This window comes from Dama dama, chromosome 7, assembly GCF_033118175.1.
Source record: "Dama dama isolate Ldn47 chromosome 7, ASM3311817v1, whole genome shotgun sequence".
Classification (NCBI taxonomy): domain Eukaryota; kingdom Metazoa; phylum Chordata; class Mammalia; order Artiodactyla; family Cervidae; genus Dama; species Dama dama.
The window spans coordinates 9,832,081-9,852,762 of record NC_083687.1 but is presented as its reverse complement, the minus strand read 5'-3'; the positions used below and the strand labels follow the sequence as shown (position 1 = coordinate 9,852,762).

The window sequence follows — 20,682 nt, the reverse complement described above, 5'->3', positions numbered from 1 at the left end:
GAGACTGAGAAACATTTGCTCACTTGCCTGGGACGCAGAGCTAGGTCAAGGTGGACTTTGCCCAACTTCACATGTTTAGAACATATTTAAGAATACAAAGGTATACACAAAGACAACTGAAGAGGAAGGGAGAGAATATAAGCTAGTTTTCGGATGTTTATAGTAGAAAACTAATAGGAAGGGAGAAACTAACTGCATTATATAAAGATAAAATCAAGATAATGCCAACATAAACAGCTTCCCCAAAATCTGAAAGACTGCAATTTAGAAAAACACTAAAAGATATAGTGAAAGATTTTAAAAATGCAATACTCATATAAACATATTTAATAGAAAATAATAATCTCCAAATTGTACTGAATCCATCTGCCATATTAATAATTATAAAAGGACTTAACTCATTAAAATATTAAAATATTTTCAGATTAGATTAAAAGAAAAACTCTGCTGTTTGCAATATACAAAAGATATGCTTAAAAATACAATGACTCAAAAAGATTCATTTTTTTTTCACTTTTAAATTTTAATTTTTTGGCCACTTCATGTAGCATGTGGTTCTTAGTTCCCTGGCCAGAGATCAAACCCACTCCTCTTGCAGTGAAAGCATGGAATCTTAACTACTGGATTGATAGGGAAGTCCTGAAAGATTCATTCATTTATTCAACAAATCAAATGATAGACAAAGGCATAAAAAAAGAGAATGTAAACCTAAAGAAAGCAGAGGTCAATCTTATTATTAAACAAGGTGACATTCAGATCCATCTCTCCAAATTGATTGAGATAAGAAGGCACTTTATAATGGAAAGTGTAAAATTAAAACTGGATATCTAAGAGATACGTAAGTTCCAAATAGCATATAAATAACCATCACGGAGCAGAAATTAAGGAAGATACTAGGGAACTATTCAGAAAGGTAGTAGTAGGTGATTTTAGTTCACTTTTCTTAGGACTAGAGAAATCAAGTAGATAAAAGTTATGAACACAGAAGATGCTACTAACTTAGTCAAAAGTTAGATCTGATGGATCTATATTGACATCTTCTCACTGAAAACTGGGAACACAAATTTTCAAGTTTCAACAAAGTATTAATGAAAAGGGACCACACATTCTGGCACAATAAACTTCAGTAATTTCCCCCCAAAAGTAGGAATGATATAGATACAATTCTCCGACTATAGTGGAACAAACTAGATAATAATAATAAGGTCAGAAAAGATAAATGCCCTTCCACATGGAAACTTAAAGAAACAGTCTTTCTCTTGGGCCAGAGAGTGAGAAAGCAACAACTGAAAAATTTCTAGAAAAATGACGATTGAAAATCACACATCAAAACTTTTAGGATATGGCTAAAGCAGTGTTCAGAGGAGAATTCATCACCTTAATTACTTACATCAATAAAAGGAAAGAATGAAACAAAGTGAATTAAGTGAAAAGGAAACAAATGGAAACAATCAAAGTGTCTACCAGTAGATGAATGGATCAAGGAGATGTGGTACATACATACGATGGAAAATTACTCAGTCATAAAAAAATAAAATCATGCCATTAGCAACAACATAGATTGGCCTAGTAGGTATCACACTAAGGCAAAATAAGTCAGAGAAAGACATACACTGTATGGTTTCACTTACATGTGGAATCTGAAAAACAAGTGAACAAGCAAAAAGCAGAAAGACAGGTAGTACAGAGTGGCTGCCACAGGGGACTGGACGGGGGAGAATGAATGAAATAGCTGAGTGAGATTCAGAGGCGTACACTTCCAGTTACAAAAGAAATGTGATGTGTCACAAGAATGAAATCCACAGGGTGGCTAAAACAGTGAATACTATGGTAATAACTTGGTATGATGACAAATGGCATCTAGATTTATCATGTTGATTACTTTGTAATGTATAGAGGTATCCAATCACTATGTTGTACACTTGGAACTAACATAGTGTTGTAACCTAATTATATCTCAATAAAAAATAATAAAGTCACCAAGATAGCAGTTGAAGAGATGTTTTTGCCAGGTAATAGAGAGAATGATTTTTTTTTTTAACACCCTCAACGAACAGCTGCATCTACCACGCCCAACTTCTCTCACTCCCTAGAGAACAGGGAGGGAAAGCGGAAGAGGGGTGCAAAATGAGGGGTGAGTTTTGGGGGAAAATCACAGAAAAGCCCGTATCTCTATGAAGTAGAGCTCTTGGTTGAAGTCAGGCAGGAAGGGAAAAATAAAAACCCCCCATCTTAGTTTTCAAACTCAAGTAGAACAAAAAACAAGAATGTGGGAGAAGGCAACCAGGCATGACCGCTCTCTTTATCAGCTGTCTCCCCGAAACCTCTGGTTTCTCTGAAGACCTCAGGAAACCCAGATCTCCCACTGGGGACACTGATGGGCAGCACAGAAAACTCAGCAAAACTTCTGATTGGACCACCCAGCGGCTTCGATTTACATAAGTTGCATCAGCGGCCACTGGCCAGGGAGATTGCCGGCTGGTATCGCCTTCTCTCTTTGGTTGACTTGCTACCTTTTCCCACAGATGTCATTCCTGTTCCCGATCCATGAGACCACTGCCTTCTTTTTAAGAGACGGGGATGGAGGTCTATCTTGGCACCAGAATTATAATACGATTCTTCAGTCATTTTGACCTTTTGTGCATCTTATTGCGGGGATGTTAAAGATGTAGAAATGAGGTCTTCCTGGGTTCCCAATAAGAAATACAGTGCAATGAAAACAGCATAGCCCGCGGACTAACTTCCTGTGAACTTTGGTTCATGCTCTCATTACTTCACCTGCAGAAGGGAAGTCATGATAGTATCACAGTGAAGGGTTGTTCTGCTGAGTCTCTCTCTCCCTCCTCCTGCCCCCCATATTCACACTGTGCCTAGAAAAATGATTCGTAACAAGCAGCTGACAGATTTAACTCTTGCTGTTATGATGCAGTCAAGTTAGATTTCAGAACGTACGCGCGGTGGACACATTCACACCGGAAGTAAGAAAGAACGGCGTTGCTAACTTCCGGTTCAGCATCCGTATCCTCCAGTCTTCCGGGTCTAAGGACGCCTTCTCCTCCCTGCAGATGCGCGCACAAGCCCCATTTACTGTGTGTTCTCTGGGCCCCACGGTCCTCTTCTCCCCGCGGGCTCTTGTTTGTCTCTGAGAGAAGGTGCAGGAGCCCGGCCAGGGGGCCGGCCGCGGAGGAGGGAAGACAGGCTGAGACCTTTGTGGCCTTCTCATCTCCGGCTCTTACTGCTTCTGGTGCCCCCAGGTCACGTCCTCAGTCACTCAGCCTCGAGCAAAACAGTTTTCTTCTTTTTCAGATGGGGTGAGATACATGGGAAAGATACATAGGTATCTGTGTGAAGAAAGAAGGAAATTAAAATTCAGCAGCTCGAGCTCCTTCGGATGGCTCCCCCCGCCCTTTTTTTTTTACTCAGCACCACACACCCCCTTCCAACTGGGAGCAACACCCCCACCCGGCTCTAGAGCACTCACAACCATAACACTCACACTCACAACGGGTGACACATCCCCACACTTGGTCAGTTTCTGGCCTGTAGTCAGGCTCCTAATTCATAAACATTCTAATCTACCTGAGGACTCTGGGCGACATTCTGGTTCCTGTCCTAGCAAGTTAAGTGAGGCTGTAGTAACAAGGACGCTGGTGCCTTTTTTTTTTTGGCCGCACTGCACGGCCTATGGGATTTTAGTTCCCTGACCGGGGACTGAACCCGAGTCCCTTGCGGTGGAGTCCCAATCACTGAACCTCCAGGGAGGACCATTATCAAATGCCTTAATTAAGCAAGTTATTTCTGATTCACATAGCATCTGTTGTAGGTTCAGGTGATTCTCCAGGGACCTTCTTTCCCCGATGACTCATCTAATTAGACTGCTTTTATATACTGATTCCAACATTTGGATACAAGCCTGTTTTGGTTGACTTGGTGATGTTGCCAAAATTGGACCTCTTTACATCGGTGCCAGATTACATCTTGGAGACAGAGTTTTGGTGAGGTATAAGGAAATAACTGTATTCCTTTGCCAGGCTGGGGAGGGGGGGGGGGGCATAGGAGAAGGAGGTAGTGAGGAGTCTCACAGTGTTCAAGGCGCAGGGAGTGGGGTGGTCAGCTCGTGGACATTCTTCTGATTGGTTGGTGATGAGGTTATCTGGAATTAGCATCATCTACCTTCTGGTTCCGGGGATCTGGGGTCTACATGCTTTTGGGCAGCCTACAGTTAATGACTTCCACCAGGGAGCGCTTTCAGTATCTGCAAAACAGCTCACAGGATATGACTCAGAATATTATCTATAGTCCTTGAGGAAGAACTAAAGGTGTTTGCCTTTGTATAACGGCTCAGCTATTATTGTTTTGTCTTGTTTCTTTCTTTCTTTCTTTTTTTTTTTTTTTTTTGTTGCATTTTCTCATTTCTTCGATTGAGCTTTTTCTACAGAGGAAAGGCAGGTGGAGGACATGGGTGTGGGGTCTATTCTGGGAAGACTTCATAGGGTCCTGGTCGTTTACAGTAGAGGAAGAGGAAAGTCCTCCAGAATTTAAGGATCAGTGCGGAGGATTCTTCTCTCGGGGCGTGGGGGGTGGGGGGGTGGTGCCAGAACTAGTCTCTAGCAGCTATAGGAGAGTAGGAGCTGCAGTTTTCTGCATGCTTAAGGAATAGAGAAAGTTGGTGAACACTAGTAATGTCTTCCATACTGCCCCATCTCTTTCTTTCTTTCTTTTAAATTTTTTATTTTATTTTTGTTTCCTATGGCTTGTGGAATCTAAGCTCCCCAACCAGGGATCAAACCCAGGCCCATGGTAGTGAGAGCACAGTCTTAACCACTGGACCACCAGAGAACTACCCCCATCTTTCTCTTATTCTTCCTGTCATGACCTTTCAGGGGAAGAAATATTTATTCTGACACCTCAGATCCCTGGGCAGGGCATGTTTACTAACAGTAAAGGGGGAGGGATGTCACAGGACACTAAAGATTACAAAGTTGCGTTTTACCTCCCCCGCCTTCATACTTATTTAATCTATAAATCTGAGGTTGAGCTGCCTCTCCTATTTTGTGTGTGTGCATGCTTAACCGTGTCTCTTTGTGATCCTCATGGATTGTAGCCGCCAGGCTCTTCTGTCTATGGGATTTTTCAGGCAAGAATACTGGACTGGGTTGCCATTTCTTACTCCAGGGGATCTTCCCAACCCAGGGATGGACCCCATGTTTCTTTTGTCTCCTGTACTGACAGGCAGATTCTTTACCACTAGTGCCCCCCTGAGAAGAATAAATCTTTAAAAAGATAATTTACCTCTTGTTACACTTTTCCAGTATTTGAACTGAATTGTATTTAAAAGTTTATGCTCTTTGCAGTCAGTTCATTATTTATTCAAAATTTTTGCTATAGGCTTTATCTTGAATGTGCAAAACCGTTCGCCCTGCATAGAAGTCCCTATATTCCTCTGGCAATTCTGCAAGGGTTTTTAAGACTCTGTCCAAAATTTGTGCAGCTCTTGATGCTGCTGTAGGATCTTTGTCTCCATAGGTATCCATTTTAGCATAGCATTCAGAGGGAAGGTGCTTCCAAAAGACATTCACTCCCACTCCAAACTCTTCAGAAATTATATTATGGAATCATAAAGCAGGAATGAATAATACATATCCAGCTTTAAGGGAACATTCATACCATCTAGCCTTGGAAAACAGTAGATATTTAGATAAGTCTGGGTTATCTATGTTCAGCACTTCTGATTTAATACCCAATAATTATAAATATTGGGCATCTTGAGGACTGAATAGTATAATGCATTTTTTTTCCTGTCACTTGTATTGAGAAGTTATCTGTTATATTATAGTGGATCCAAAGTTGTAACTTTGGTGAGCTTAATTTGAAAAACACTGGAAAAGAACCATTCTTTGAAGAATTTTGGAAACTTGATATCTCCTTCCGATAAAGGAAACTGCTTTCTGATATTTGCAAGATCCTTTCTAGGCTCTTCCCCAAGTGATTCTAGGTCATCCTTCTCAGTCTTTCCTATTAATGCTCTCCGGTGGCCTTAGGAAGAAATGTCTCTATATATCCTTGTAGTAAAAACTGGATCCACAAAGCATGAAGTACAGTAGATCTTCTGCTATAAAGAATTCCTTATGGTTTTCTTCAGTTGTGCTCTGTACCAACTTGTTAAAAGTTTAAGGAAGTCCATGGGGCAACTGCAGCAACGTGAATCTTCACTTCTTTCCTCCTTCTGATTTGGCTTAGGTGATCCACTGTCCATCTGCTTGTGAAAGTGAAGTCGCTCAGTTGTGTCTGACTCTTTGTGACCCCATGGACTGCAGCCCCCCAGGCTCCTCCATCCATGGTATTCTCCAGGCAAGAATACTGGAGTGGGTTGCCATTCCCTTCTCGAGGGGGTCGTCCTGACCCAGTGATAGAACCTGGGTCTCCCACACTGTAGGCAGACACTTTACCGTCTGAGCCACCAGGGAATTCCTCTGTCCATTTGCTTGTACCTGCTCCCAAGTCAATTCCTTTCAACACCAGAGGTTTTCTCTGCGGATCCAGGTGTCCTATGAACGGCTCCTGCGAATCACCCTCGAGCTGGGGTACTGGGACGCACTGCCCATTCTCTTTCAACTCTGGGGAACCTCTGCGTTTTGCCTTTCTTTTCCAGAATTTATTTCTGCCATCTTCAACAGAGTTCCTTTGTGACCCGTCATCTGTCTTCCTCCTACACTTCATGTGCTTGGAAGTCCCAGGCCTTCAGGATTTACAGCTGGTTAGCGGTAAACGTGGAAACATGAGGACCTTGCCTGGGGTGTCATGCTTCATAGAAGCTTCACCGTAAAACCCTCTATTAGAGCATCAGGGATTTGACTGGCCTTTTATTTACAATTTGCTATTACATTTATGAATAAGAGTATTACATTTATTACATTATGGACAGAGTATTGCATTTGTGGGTAGCTGAGGGCATCTCTCGGAGAAGGCAATGGCACCCCACTCCAGTACTCTTGCCTGGAAAATCCCATGGATGGAGGAGCCTGGTGGGCTGCAGTCCATGGGGTCGCTAAGAGTCGGACACCACTGAGCGACTTCACTTTCACTTTTCACTTTTATGCATTGGAGAAGGAAATGGCAACCCACTCCAGTGTTCTTGCCTGGAGAATCTCAGGGATGGGGTTGCACAGAGTCGGACACGACTGAAGTGACTTAGCAGTAGCAGCAGAGGGCATCTCGGCATGTTCGGTAAGACATAGCTCAAGTATTCCAGACTCTCTGGGTCTACTACCATTACAGTCCCACCTTACACACCCATCAAAACGTGTGTTCTCTTAGGGAAGTGAAGAAGAAAAAAATTTACTGTATTCTTCTCCCATGCAGTGAAGTAGTGTGCATACATGTATTTATTGTGGCCAAACACTAACTTGTAAGGAATTCCTGACACATTTTTTGTTTCACTGTTTATTCCTTCTCTCTTGTCCCCATGTACTGGGTAGTCCGAATTATAACATTTCCTGTTAGCCACTTGTGTCAAATATCAACTTTATCAGCTTCATCAACTCTTTCTAGATGGCTTGAATTTTCTCTTGTGTGCCCAAGCTTTAAAGATGATTTGATTCTTCCTGACACTACAGTGGATTGTTCCTCTGTCACTCCACCCAAATTTTACATTTCTTCTGGACCAGAAACATGTCTGTTTCATCTTGTAGGATTCACAATATTGGGCCATGGATCAAGAGGCAAATTGAATAATAATACACTTATAGATTACTTTGGAGAAAAAGAAGTCTTGCTCTCCTTACTTATCAAATATTTTTTCCAGTTTCTTTTCAGCAGAAGACCTCCCCTTGTTCTAAAATAAGTTTGTTGAAGCCCCACACAGCTTGAACTCCCTCATACCCCTGTTTTTCAAATCTTCCTATTTTAATCATGTGTCTGAAAAAGGGTTTTTTCTTTTTTTTTTTTTTGAAGCAATGCATTTTATTCTTTTTGCCTTCCATTTATATGTACAAATCTAGCTTGAAATTACACTCAGATTCATACATTCCTGATACATATCAAATTAGCCAATTTCACAGAAAAAAATAATTGTAAACCACTGTCACTCACTGCTCACTTTCATCACCGCAGAAGGTAGCTATAAAAACAAGTACTAACATTATAGGTGACTGACCCTCAGCATAGAGACATATCACTTTTAAGCCCCCAGAAAGTATTAGGTTGGTCCAAAATACATTTGGATCAATAGAATTTTTCGGCCAACCCAATAATATCATTAACTGAGAAGGTTATGGGGTTTCTCTGGTGGCTCAGAAGGTAAAGAATCTTCTTACAATGTGGCAGATTCTTGAGAGTCCCTTGGACTGCACGGAGACCAAACCAGTCAATCTTAAAGGAAATCAGTCTTTAATATTCATTGGAAAGACTGATGCTGAAGCTGAAGCTCCAATAATTTGGCCACCTGATGCAAAGGGCCAACTCATTGAAAGCTCCAATAATTTGGCCACCTGATGCAAAGGGCCAACTCATTGAAAAAGACCCTAATGCTGGGAAAGATTGAAGGCAGGAGGAGAAGGGGACGAGAGAGGATGAGATGGTTGGATGGCATCACCGACTCAATGGACATGAGTTTGAGCAAGCTCCAGGAGATGGTGAAGGACAGGGAGGCCTGGCGTGCTGCAGTCCATGGGGTCGCAAAGAATCGGACATAACTGAGTGACTGAACAAACAACAAAACAGTGCACAAAGGTCAGCTTCCAAAATTCCCGAAGGACTGGTACGTCTACTACCGTCATTTTCTCATTTAATTCACTCTTTACCTTTTTGAAATATTGCCTCTTCTTTTAATACTCTGTTCCATTGAAGGCTACTGGTGCCCCATTAATTATAAAACATAATGCTTTTTTTCTCTTTTATCCTCTTTAAACATTGTTTCAAATCTACCTTTATTAGCTTAAGAAGTTTAACATTTAGATTCACTATCCATGCTTATGTGTTATTTTCATCAAGTTATTATAAATGTAAATCCATGAGAGCTATTGTCTCCCGGATATACACCAAACTCTTTTCATATTTTAAAATTTTTATTGGAGCATAGTTGATTTACAGTGTTGTGTTAGTTACTGTTGTACAGCAAAGTGAATCATATACACATATCCACACTCTCTCTTTTTATCCTTTTAAACATTTTTTTTTTTTGCAGCATTTTATTTTTTCAAGAAGCTTCTCTCCAAGTTTGTTTTTTCTTCGCTCTCTTGGTTTATAGGAAATCCTCCTCTCCAGATAATTCTCAGTCTCTTCCATTTTTTCTCTAATAACCCTTTCCCTGAGTCCCCATAAGGCCCAGGCCTTGGAATGTGTCCGCTGTTGTCTTCATTTACATGCTCTCTGTTGGCAGTGTCAGTCACTGCATCATCATGGAGATCTTCTGGCCACAGCAGGCCAGGGACCATGCTGGATAATGATACAAAGATCCGTGGAAGACGATCTGCCTAGTCCTTCTGAGACCACATACTCTGTAGAGCAGTTTTTCTTTTTTCTCCTAGTCCAGTTTCCAAGTACCTGAACTGCAGTCCGTGATTCTGCAGGTGATCAGTTATTGAGTGGTATCACATGACTTTATGAAGGCATCCTACCCAGCACCTAATGACTCTAAGCTCCTCTAGCTTGATTGGTTATCTGGATGAGGAGTTTCCAATCCCGGGGTAGACAGAAAGACGTCTCTGCTCTGCATGAATATTTGACTGAGTGTGTGTGGCCAAGCCCCGTTCTAAAGAGGTGAAGATGTTCCTGTCTCGTTTGTTTTCTTCCAGAATGAGTCCCAGCTGGGTTCCCTGGGTGGTGGCCTTCTTATCCACGGTTCTCAGGCTGGATGCTTCTGTGACTCAGGACAGAGATACTCCAGGTAAGAACACGGTGATTTCTTTCAGGTATACACACTGACATGGGGAGAGAGGCCTTCCCCTTACAGGTGCAGCCTCCAGTCCAGACAGGAAGCAGCTCTGGCTTCAGTGAGTCTTCTTTCTCACAGAAAAGCTTTCCCTCCCGCTTTACCACATGAAATGGACCGGCGGGGAAAGGACTTCCTGTCCCAGAGCCACTGATTCAGCGAAAGGGAAACAGATTGCTTGCTCAGGGTCCTTATGGTATTGATGGCCATCTGGAGAACTGTGAAAAATTGAGGCAGGCTGAAAATAGCCACTGTCTTTCAGCCAGGATTTTGATGATTGTGACTGCTTCTATTTGTGACCATTTCTTTATGCATATAAGGACTTGACTGCTTCATTTGACATTTTTAAGCCTCTGTAACATGGTCAGATTTTACCAAGTGATTTGACAAACAGGAGAAATTGAATGTGTGATGCCCGTCCTCAGGTTACCAGGTACATATGCTTACTGGTATTTGTCTAGCTGAGAAGTTAAGCTTTGCAAACATGAAGTGACAGTACATTCCAAAAACATATTTATCAGAAGAAAACAGGATACAACATTCTAAAAACAGAACCTCTTTGAACGTCAGTCTCGTTAAACACAAAAGAGGAACAAAACCTAGGGGTGGGGAGGGTGGGCATGAGGAGATCATTGTTCTTGGAGAACAGAAACCTCTCTGAACTTATAATTTCTATTAAACAACAACAACAACAACACACACACACACACACACATGATCAGTAAGATCTAAACTCTGACACAGATCTGACTGAAAAATAATTTTTTTTCTAATTTAGACTGTAAGATGAAAGAGGCAATTGGAGATTAGAGACTCATCTGAGCTTGAGATCAGTCTGGCTGACCCAGGAAGGATGTTGCCCTCCTAATCACTACCAGCAGTTGCCCTCCTAATCACTACCAGCAGTTCCTCTGCACTTAGACATGAAAGCAGATCTGCATCTGAGATCAGGAACGGTCACCCGTCACATCTCAGCCGAAGTGCCATTTCTTCAGGAAGATCGTTCCTGGTTGATTGGCACTATGAACCCATTTGAATGTCCTTTTACGTTGTTCTCAAGTGCGCAGAGTGGGCTTCCCTCTCCCAACGAGCTCACAGCGCTTGTCATCACTCGCTTCTCTCTATCCTCTCCCCCTCCCTTCCATTCCAACGTGTCTTCTGTGGCTTTCAGTATCAGGGTGGCTTTAGAAAAGATGGAGCTGTTTTCTGTGTGTATTTAAAATATTAGTAAATGTCATCATGTGATGAATTACATTACTTTTTTAAAACGTTTAATTTTTAATTTTTTTAAAATTAATTTTTGTTGGCGTATAGTTGCTTTTCAACGTTGTGTCAGTTTCTCCTGTAGAGCACGGTGGGTCAGCTGTGCACACACATGTACCCCCTCTTTTTTGGATTTCCTCCCCATGTAGGTCCCCGCAGAGCTCTGGGTACAGTTCCCTGTGCTCCACACTAGGTTCTCATTAGTCATCTGTTTTATACATTGTCTCAGTGGTGTAGATCCATCAGTCCCAAGCTCCCAGTTTCATCCCCCCACCTCCCATTCCCCACTTGGTGTCCATACGTTTCTTCTCTACGTCTGTGTCTTTATTTCCGTTTTGCAAATAAGGTCATTTATACCACTTTTTCTAGATTCCACATACATGCATCAATATTTGATATTTGTTTTTCTCTTTCGAACTTGCTTCACAGTATGACAGTCTCTAGGTCCAGCCGCATCTCTACAAACGACCCCATATTGTTCCTTTCTGTGGCTGAGTAGTATTCCATTGTACGTGTGTACCACGTCTGCTTTCTCACATTCTGCTTCTTTTCTTACCTGACCCAAATGCTTTTGAGTTCTACCTTGGTGGTGGTGTGTGTGAACTGAAGCCCTGTCCTTACTGATGGGGAAGCAGGTCAGGAGGGGAAGTGTCTGTTTCTACGTGAAACCAGTAGATGCAGAACTAAAACTCCAGTCAACTGAGACCTAGCCCACGGCCATTTACCAGTTTCTCTCTTAAAATTGTCCATATCTTCAAATTTAAGACAACTATCATTATCCTAGTCTGTTTAGACTGCTATGACAAATACCACAGATTGGGTGGCTTATAAACAACACACATTTATTTCTCAAAGTTCTGGAGGCTGAGGCGTCCAGGACAAGTCTCCAGCCTGGTTGTGTCCTGGGAAGGACTGTCATCCTGCTTCAGAGCTGGTGGTGCCTTCTATCTGTGTCCTGACGTGGTGGAAGGGGCTGGGGCGCTCTCTGGAGCCTCTTCTCTAGGGGTGCCAATTCCATTCATCAGGAGCCCACGCTCCCAACACCACCAACTAATACCATCACCCTTGGGATTTGAGATGTCAACATATGAATTTACCATAGTAAACAATCACACTTTTTCTCACCTATGAAGATTGATTAAATAACTTTGGAAAATTAAAACTGTTTTGGAGAACCTGAACCATCTAGAAATGAGGTACAGTGTATGAAAGTTAATATAGAGCTCAAACTAATCACTACCAATACTAGCAAGGTACTTTGAAAGTAGAAAATCCAAAAGTCTACAAGCAATAAATGCTGGAGAGAGTGTGGAGAAAAGGGAACCCTCATACACTGTTGGTGGGAATGCAAACTAGTACAGCCGCTATGGAGAACAGTGTGGAGATTCCTTAAAAATCTGGAAATAGAACTGCCACATGACCCAGCAATCCCACTCCTGGGCATACACAACGAGGAAACCAGATCTGAAAGAGACACGTGCACCCCAGTGTTCATCGCAGCACTGTTTATAATAGCCAGGACATGGAAGCAACCTAGATGCCCATCAGCAGACGAATGGATAAGGAAGCTATGGTACATATACACAATGGAATATTGCTCAGCCATTAAAAAGAATTCATTTGAACCAGTCCTAATGAGATGGATGAAACTGGAGCCCATTATACAGAGTGAAGTAAGCCAGAAAGATAAAGACCAATATAGTATACTAACGCATATATATGGAATTTAAAAAGATGGTAATGATAACCCCATATGCAAAATAGTAAAAGAGACAGAGATGTACAGAATAGACTTTTGGACTCTGTGGGAGAAGGCGAGGGTGGGATGTTCTGAGAGAATAGCAGTGAAACAAGTATACCATCAAGGGTGAAACAGATCGCCAGCCCAGGTTGGATGCATGAGACAAGTGCTTGGGGCTGGTGCACTGGGAAGACCCAGAGGGATGGGATGGGGAGGGAGGCGGGAGGGGAGATCAGGATGGGGAACACATGTAAATCCATGGCTGATTCATGTTAATGTATGGCAAAAACCACCACAATATTGTAAAGTAATTAGCCTCCAACTAATAAAAATAAATGAAAAAAAAAAGAAAGTAGAAAATCATAATGGAGAATGGGTGTGATTTTTATTTATTTACTTATTTACTTTAAATTTATTTTTATTGAAGTATGGTTGAATTACATGTTGTGTTAATTACCGCTCTATGGCAAAGGGACTCAGTTATACATGTATATATGTATATATATAAATATATACATTCTGTTTCATATTCTTTTCCATTGTGGTTTATCACAGAATATTGAAGGATTTGGATTTTGTTTTTGATTTGGAGTTTTAAAAATAATTTAAAAAAATGTATTTCATTACTTTAAAGTGCTTGGTCTTCCTTGCTGCCTGGGCTCTTCTCTAGCTGGGACAAGCAGGGGGCTTCTCTCTGGTTGCGGTGCATGGGCTTCTCTCTCGGCGCCGGCTTCTTTTACCGCAGAGCGCGGGCTCTGGGGCGTGCAGGCTGCCGTAGTTGTGGCTCCGGGGCGCTAGAGCACAGGCTCAGTGGGTGTGGCCCATGGACTTAGTTGCTCTGTGGCAGGTGGGATCTTCCTGTATGCAGGTGTCCCCCGCCTTGGCAGGAGGATTTTTTTTTTTAAAAAACCACTGAACCACTAGGGAATCCCTGGATTTGGATTTTAAAAAATTTACTCTTCAGTGGAAGTGTTTACTTTTAAAGGCTCCAGAGAAGGTTTAAGTTAAGCTTATATTCCTTATCACCATGTTATTACAACCACTAGAACTGTACATATAGGGCCAATGATGGTGATGATGATGATAAAGGCATATTCAAACTAGGAGTTAATATTATTTTGCTCAAAGTTGATAGAGGGGGTGAGGTCTCTGAGTAATCGCGCACAGGAAAATATACAGGAGAAAATTCTTGAGAAAACCCAGATGAGTTGGGGAGTAGAGGGGAAATTTACTCCACATTACTGTGAGTCTCCTCTGCATCTTTTTTTTTTTTTTTTTACCCCACCTCCATCTTCCTTTCATTTTGCTCCAGAAGGAATATATAAAATGAACCTGCTGATGGCAAGAAAATTGAACTATTCCATTCAGGGTTGGTTGGTTTTGACTTTGATAATAAGGAGAATTAAAAGTCTGGGCTTCTGAAAGCCTGGGTTGGAGACACTTAGCACATAGTCTGGCAGAACACAAACAGTCTATAAATATTGGTCAAATAAATGTATATTTGTTGAATGAATGTTCATGTCTCTGGACTCATTTTGAGTTGCTTCTTTGGGTGACATGTCTCCTATTTGGCTGGCCTGATAGGCTGGACCTCAGGCTTCTTTCAAAGAAGAAAGGGTGTTCTTTTTTAAAAAAATTTATTGGAGTATAGTTAATTTATAATGTTATGTTAGTTTCAGGCATACAGCAAAGTGAATAAGTTATACATATACATACATCCACTCTTTTCATTATTTTTTCCCCCATATAGGCCATTACAGAGTATTGAGTAGAGTTCTGTATGCTATACAGTAGGTCCTTCTGTTAGCTATTTTATATACAGTGGTATGTATATGTCATTCCTGATCTCCCAGTTTATTCCTCCTCTTCTTACCCCTGGTGGCCATAAGTTTGTTTTCTATATCTGTACTCTATTTCTGTTTTGTAGGTAAGTTCATTTGTACCCTTTTTATTTTCTGATTCCACATTTAAACAATACCATATGATATTTGCCTTTAACTTACTTCACTTAATATGATAATCTCTAGGTCCATCCATGTTGCTGCAAATGGCATTATTTTGTTCTTTTTTATGACTAAGTAATCTTCCAGATGTTCAAGCTGGTTTTAGAAAAGGCAGAGGAACCAGAGATCAAATTACCAACATCCGCTGGATCACTGAAAAAGCAAGAGAGTTCCAGAAAAACATATATTTCTACTTTATTGACTATGCCAAAGCCTTTGACTGTGTGGATCACAATAAATTGTGGAAAATTCTGAAGGAGATGGGAATACCAGACCACCTGACCTGCTTCTTGAGAAACCTGTATGCAGGTCAGGAAGCAACAGTTAGAACTGGACATGGAACAACAGCCTGGTTCCAAATAGGAAAAGGAGTACGTCAAGGCTGTATATTGTCACCCTGCTTATTTAACTTATATGCAGAGTACATCATGCAAAATGCTGGGCTGAATGAAGCACAAGCTGGAATCAAGATTGCCAAGAGAAATATCAATAACCTCAGATATGAAGATGACACCACCCTTATGGCAGAAAGTGAAGAAGAACTAAAGAGCCTCTTGATGAAAGTGAAAGAGGAGAGTGAAAAAGTTGGCTTAAATCTCAACATTCAGAAAACTAAGATCATGGCATTTGGTCCCATTACTTCATGGCAAATAGATGAGGAAACAGTGGAAACAGTGGCTGACTTTATTTTTGGGGGCTCCAAAATCACTGCAGATGGTGATTGCAGCCATGAAATTAAAAGATGCTTACTCCTTCAAAGGAAAGTTATGACCAACCTAGATAGCATATTAAAAAGCAGAGACATTACTTTGTCACAAAGGTCTGTCTAGTCAAGGCTATGGTTTTTCCAGTGGTCACGTATGGATGTGAGAGTTGAACTATAAAGAAAGCTGAGTGCCGAAGAATTGATGCTTTTGAACTGTGGTGTTGGAGAAGACTCTTGAGAGTCCTTTGGACAGCAAGGAGATCCAACCAGTCCATCCTAAAGGAGATCAGTCCTGGGTGTTCATTGGCAGGACTGATGTTGAAGCTGAAACCCCAATACTTTGGCCACCTGATACAAAGAGCTGACTCATTTGAAAAGACCCTGATGCTGGGAAAGGTTGAAGACAGGAGGAGAAGGGGATGACAGAGGATGAGATGGTTGGATGGCATCACCGACTCAATGGACATGGGTTTGGGTGGACTCCGGGAGTTGGTGATGGACAGGGAGGCCTGGCATGCTGCGGTTCATGGGGTCACAAAGAGTCGGACACGACTGAGCTGAACTGAACTGAATATTCCATTGTATATGTGTACCACTTCTTTTTTAAAGAATGGATGTCTCTTTGCTAAGAGGAACCAGGGTGGGGCCCAGAGGAGCAGAGGCTACTTCGTCAGATTTACTGAGGTCAAAGCCCTCCTCTCCAATCCACATGGTCCATTGTAATATGTGTTCTAAAGATGGGGGCTGGTTCATAGTCTTTTTTTGGTTTTCCAGAAGATTTTGTGACCCAGGCAAAGGCTGACTGTTACTTCACCAATGGGACAGAGAAGGTGCGGTTTGTGGTCAGATTCATCTTTAACCTGGAGGAGTATGCACGTTTTGACAGCGACTTGGGGATGTTTGTGGCCTTGACGGAGCTGGGGAAGCCTGACGCTGAGCTGTGGAACAGTCGGCCGGATATACTGGCGAGGAGCAGAGCCTCTGTGGACATGCTGTGCAGACGCAACTACAAGCTAGGCGCACCCTTCACCGTGGGGAGGAGAGGTGAGGCGGAAGTTGGGGTCTCCTTGGTGGGAGCCTGGGCGTGGCTCTTCTTCCTTGTCCTGGGCAGTTTCCTGCTTCAGGATATCTATCCATCAGGGTCAGGTGCAGGGGAGACTTTATATGATCTGTCCCCGGTTATGACTCACTTACTGTCCTCAGGGGTCAGGTCACTGTGGTCTTGGTCCCAGATACCAGGGCTAGTGTCTTCCCGAACACAAGGAAAATTGTGGGTGTGGCTGATAAAGCCTGCATCCTCCTTGGGGACACTGACATTTCCACTGTCTGAGTCCTGGGGGTGAGCTTTCCCCACATTTCCGGTTGCCACATGGGTGATCTGGGAAAGAGATTCAGGGCAGAGACAGCCCCTGAAGGCACTGTGGTGTTGGCCCTGTGGACTCCCTTCACCGCCTCTCGTTTTTTCTCTCCGCTCCTAGTACAGCCAGAGGTAGCAGTGTATCCGGAGAAGGCCCCAGCCCTGCGGCACCACAATCTGCTGCTTTGCTTGGTGACGGGTTTCTACCCAGGGGACATCGAGGTCACCTGGTTCCGGAATGGGCAGGAACAGAGAGAGGGGGTCATGTCCACTGGCCTCATCAGGAATGGAGACTGGACCTTTCAGACGACGGTGATGCTGGCCATGACGCCTGAGCTTGGGGAGGTCTACACCTGCCGTGTTGACCATCCCAGCTTGCCGAGCCCTGTTTCTGTGGAGTGGAGTGAGAACCAGCTTGTACTTTCTGGACCCAACTCGAGTCTATCTGACTCGGAATGGGGCGTGTGTTACCTCTGCATTCATCTCGGCCACAGCACTAGTTCCTTGCTCTGACCTGAAGGAGTCCTAGAGATTGGGGTCGTTGGGTGGGGTTGTTGGGTGGGGAAAAACCATGGCAGATAGCTATCCTTGGATCTTCCAGTAAATAAGGAGGTCTAATCACCTTGTCACTCACTTCCGGTTTTGGGAACTTGCATCCTTTGGTACTTTGACCTTGGCATTTAGGGGGGCATTCTTCTTGGCCATCAGAATCATTAACAGAAACTCCATGAGTACAAACCTTGGACCCAAAGATGTATTCTTTCTCTGGACAGCACTTATTGCCGTCCAGCACAGGCCCTGGGATTTCAGGAGAAAATGTTAGTCGCTCAGTCATGTTCTACTCTTTGGGACCCCAAGGACTGTAGAAGCCAGGCTCCTCCGTCCATGGGATTTCCCAGGCAAGATTACTGGAGTGGGTCACCATGCTCTCCTCCAGTGGATTTTCCTGACTCAGGGATTGAACTGGGGTCTTCTGCATTGCAGGCGGATGGAGTTTCAGGAGGGAGCACCAAATATTGGGAGCTTTTGGCCAACTTTGAGACCTGTTTCTCTTAGGAGCTCAGTCTGAATATTCTTGGAGAAGGATACTGGGTGGAGCTGCAGCCTTCCTGGTCGGGCTAGTCTTCTTTCTGGTGGGAATTGTCATCCACATCAGAGCCCGGAAAGGTAATAAGTTTTGAGGAGCACCCTGCCACCTATCCCCCAGCTTCCCCCACTTTCCACTTTTCCTGACGTCTAAGATGTGTGACAGAGGAAGGCTGACCATACTTCTCAGGGATCACTGGGATAGTCATTTATGAAGCCAGAAACATTCTCCAGGGGGTAATTAGAGATGGAGTTCTGATATTGTTGGTCATCTCCTACCACTCAGTATAATCACTTTTGATCCTAATTGATGCATTCTATTTCTTCCTTCTTTTTTTTTTTTTTATTCCAGGACGTGTGGTGACTCCGTTGCTTGGCAATGAGGTAATGTCTCCTTCCTTATCTTTGGGTCCCAGATCAGTCACCCAGCCTTTGGCAGAGGAAGGGATAAGATATAAGTGTCTCTGGCTGGGTGCGCTGTCGGCTGAGTCCTTGCCCAGGAGGGTGGGGACCTCACGAGACTTTATCGCTGTCCCTGCAGGTCCCAAGAGCAGTGCTTCCACCACAGCCGCACTAGGTTCTAATTGATGCTTCTCCCCCGAGGGCCTGAAGAGCGATAAGGTGGCCCTGGACCAAGTGAGGGACGCTGTGAGGTCAATGTTTGGGGTGACTCATTCTGTGAGACCTTGGAGGAGTCCTTAACTAACTCTGGAGGGCTGCCTTCTGAGATCACGCATCTCTCACCCTCCTGCCCTTCGTCCTCCTCCTTGTCTACACGAGTCCTTATTTCCAAGGACTGTGCCCAGAAATTCCCCCAAGACCTAGCTCCTTCCAGCCCTAGATGGTCCAGCCCTAACCATCCGAGTCGTGGTCTTCAACTTTCTCTCCTCCAAACGCAGCCCCGCAATCTTCAGAACTCAAGTGTTCAGATAGTCACTGCTCCCTTTTCACTGTTTTTTGTTTGTTTTTGGCCGCACTGTGAGGCCTGCAGGATCTCAAGCGCTGTGACCAGAGATCAAACCTGTGCCCCCTGCAGTGGGAGTGAAGAATCATAACCCTGGACCACCAGAGAAGTCCCATTTTCATTGATTTTTAAAGTCTTTTTTTTTCCTTTAAAATAAAACCGAGATACCAACAACCACATAAAATGTGTAATTTAATACATGACTTAAGACAAAACTCTTGTAATCAACACCCAGTTCAAGAACTAGACCTTTTCCAGCTGCTGCAGAAGTCTCTCTGCTGTGGGCCCATCAAAGCTCCCCCTCCTTCCTCTCAAAAGGAATTACATGTTTGCCAACTATTGTACACAGGATGGAGGAACAAAAAGGTCTTACTCTTTAGCACAGGGAACTATATTCAGTATCCTGGGATAAACGATGATGGAAAAGAATACGAAAAAGTGTGTGACACACACATACAGGTTAATCACTTGGCTGTGTGGTAGAAATTAACACAACGTTATACATCAACTATAACTCAATAAAATTTGGAAAAGTAATCATGGGACTTCCCTGCTGGTCCAGTCTCTAAGACTCGTGTGCTCCCAGTGCAGGGGCCTGGATTCAAGCCCTGGTCAGGGAACTGGATCCCACATGCCGCAACTAAGAGTTTGCATGCCACAGCTGAACAAGATCCTGTGAACCACAGCTAAGACCCATTGCAGTCAAATGAATAAATATTTTAAAAGAGCAAATTAAATCTTTTTTAAAAAATAAAAAGTAATCATATCTGGACCATTATATCAACTATTTTAAAAAATTTCTTTGTGGTCTATTTACTCAAGTGTAAATTATTGGACACTCTAGCTTAGGAGTCTTTTAAAAAATTTAAATGTCTTTATTTTTAACTGGATAATTGCTTTATAATATTGTGTTGGTTTCTGCCATATGTCAGCATGAATCAGCCATGAGTATAGGTATGTCCCCTCCCTCATGAACCTCCCTCCCAGCCCCCACTCCATCCCACCTCCCTAGGTCATCACAGAGCCCTGATTTGAGCTCCCGGGTCAAACAGCAAATTCCCCCGGCTCTCTGATTTTCCACATGGTGATGCACATATTTCAGTGGTCTCAGCTCATCCCACCCTCTCCTTCCCCTGTTGTGTCTGTGTCTGCATTGCTGCCCTGCAAATAGGCTTCATCAGTACATGAGAACCGATGGTTCTGGATTCCATATATGTACGTTAATATATGATATTTGTCTTTCTCTTTCTGACTTACTTCATTTTGTATAATAAGCTCTAGGTTCATCCACCTTATTAGAACTGAGTCAAATGTATTCCTTTTTATTTGGTTGTCATTTATGTTTATTCACATTTACAGTTTTGTCCTCCATCCCTTTTTGTTCCTTATGATTAGTACAGTGACATTCCTGAGCTATTGGCCTGCACAGTTCTCTGCAGTCCGGATTTACTGACTGAATCATCCGGTGTGGATTGCCATGTTCCTCTGTCCTCTGCAGGTCTCGCAAATAGACAGCTGCTTGAAGCGATTGGATTAGACTTAGATGTCATTCCTATGAAACGTCCATAGGTGGCGCTGTGATCTCACCATGAGACACACACACTGCTTGTCTCTCGGTAATGTTAGGAACC

The 20,682-nt window shown here is 43.0% G+C and overlaps 1 protein-coding gene and 1 pseudogene across 5 annotated transcripts; one reads left to right on the top strand and one right to left on the bottom strand.

Moving 5' to 3' along the window:
* Positions 1 to 5,366: 5,366 nt before the first annotated feature.
* LOC133059992 (tRNA wybutosine-synthesizing protein 5-like) lies at positions 5,367 to 6,720 on the bottom strand (annotated as a pseudogene).
* A 2,986-nt stretch (positions 6,721 to 9,706) lies between these two features.
* On the top strand, positions 9,707 to 19,225 carry LOC133059371 (HLA class II histocompatibility antigen, DO beta chain). 5 transcript variants are annotated; one of them, XR_009693545.1, is made up of 7 exons: positions 9,712 to 9,886; positions 16,419 to 16,688; positions 17,123 to 17,404; positions 18,058 to 18,168; positions 18,440 to 18,471; positions 18,629 to 18,723; positions 19,079 to 19,225. XR_009693545.1 is itself a non-coding variant. In XM_061146388.1 (6 exons), the coding sequence occupies exons 1-6, from the start codon at positions 9,766 to 9,768 to the stop codon at positions 19,130 to 19,132; spliced, it is 867 nt and encodes a 288-aa protein (XP_061002371.1). In that variant the 5' UTR covers positions 9,707 to 9,765; the 3' UTR covers positions 19,133 to 19,225. The 5 variants fall into 5 exon arrangements, 3 of the variants coding, with proteins under 3 accessions (XP_061002371.1, XP_061002370.1, XP_061002372.1); XR_009693544.1 differs by having other exon boundaries at positions 18,629 to 18,740; XM_061146388.1 differs by lacking the exon at positions 18,629 to 18,723 and having other exon boundaries at positions 9,707 to 9,886; positions 16,422 to 16,688.
* Positions 19,226 to 20,682: the final 1,457 nt, after the last annotated feature.

Bases quoted from the DNA above. Each gene is read 5' to 3' on its own strand.
- LOC133059371 (XM_061146387.1), top strand. From the start codon at position 9,766: ATGTTCCTGTCTCGTTTGTTTTCTTCCAGAATGAGTCCCAGCTGGGTT. The intron at 9,887-16,418 runs GTAAGAACACGG...TTGGTTTTCCAG, and splicing joins TCAGGACAGAGATACTCCAG to AAGATTTTGTGACCCAGGCA. The intron at 18,169-18,439 runs GTAATAAGTTTT...TTTTTATTCCAG, and splicing joins CCACATCAGAGCCCGGAAAG to GACGTGTGGTGACTCCGTTG.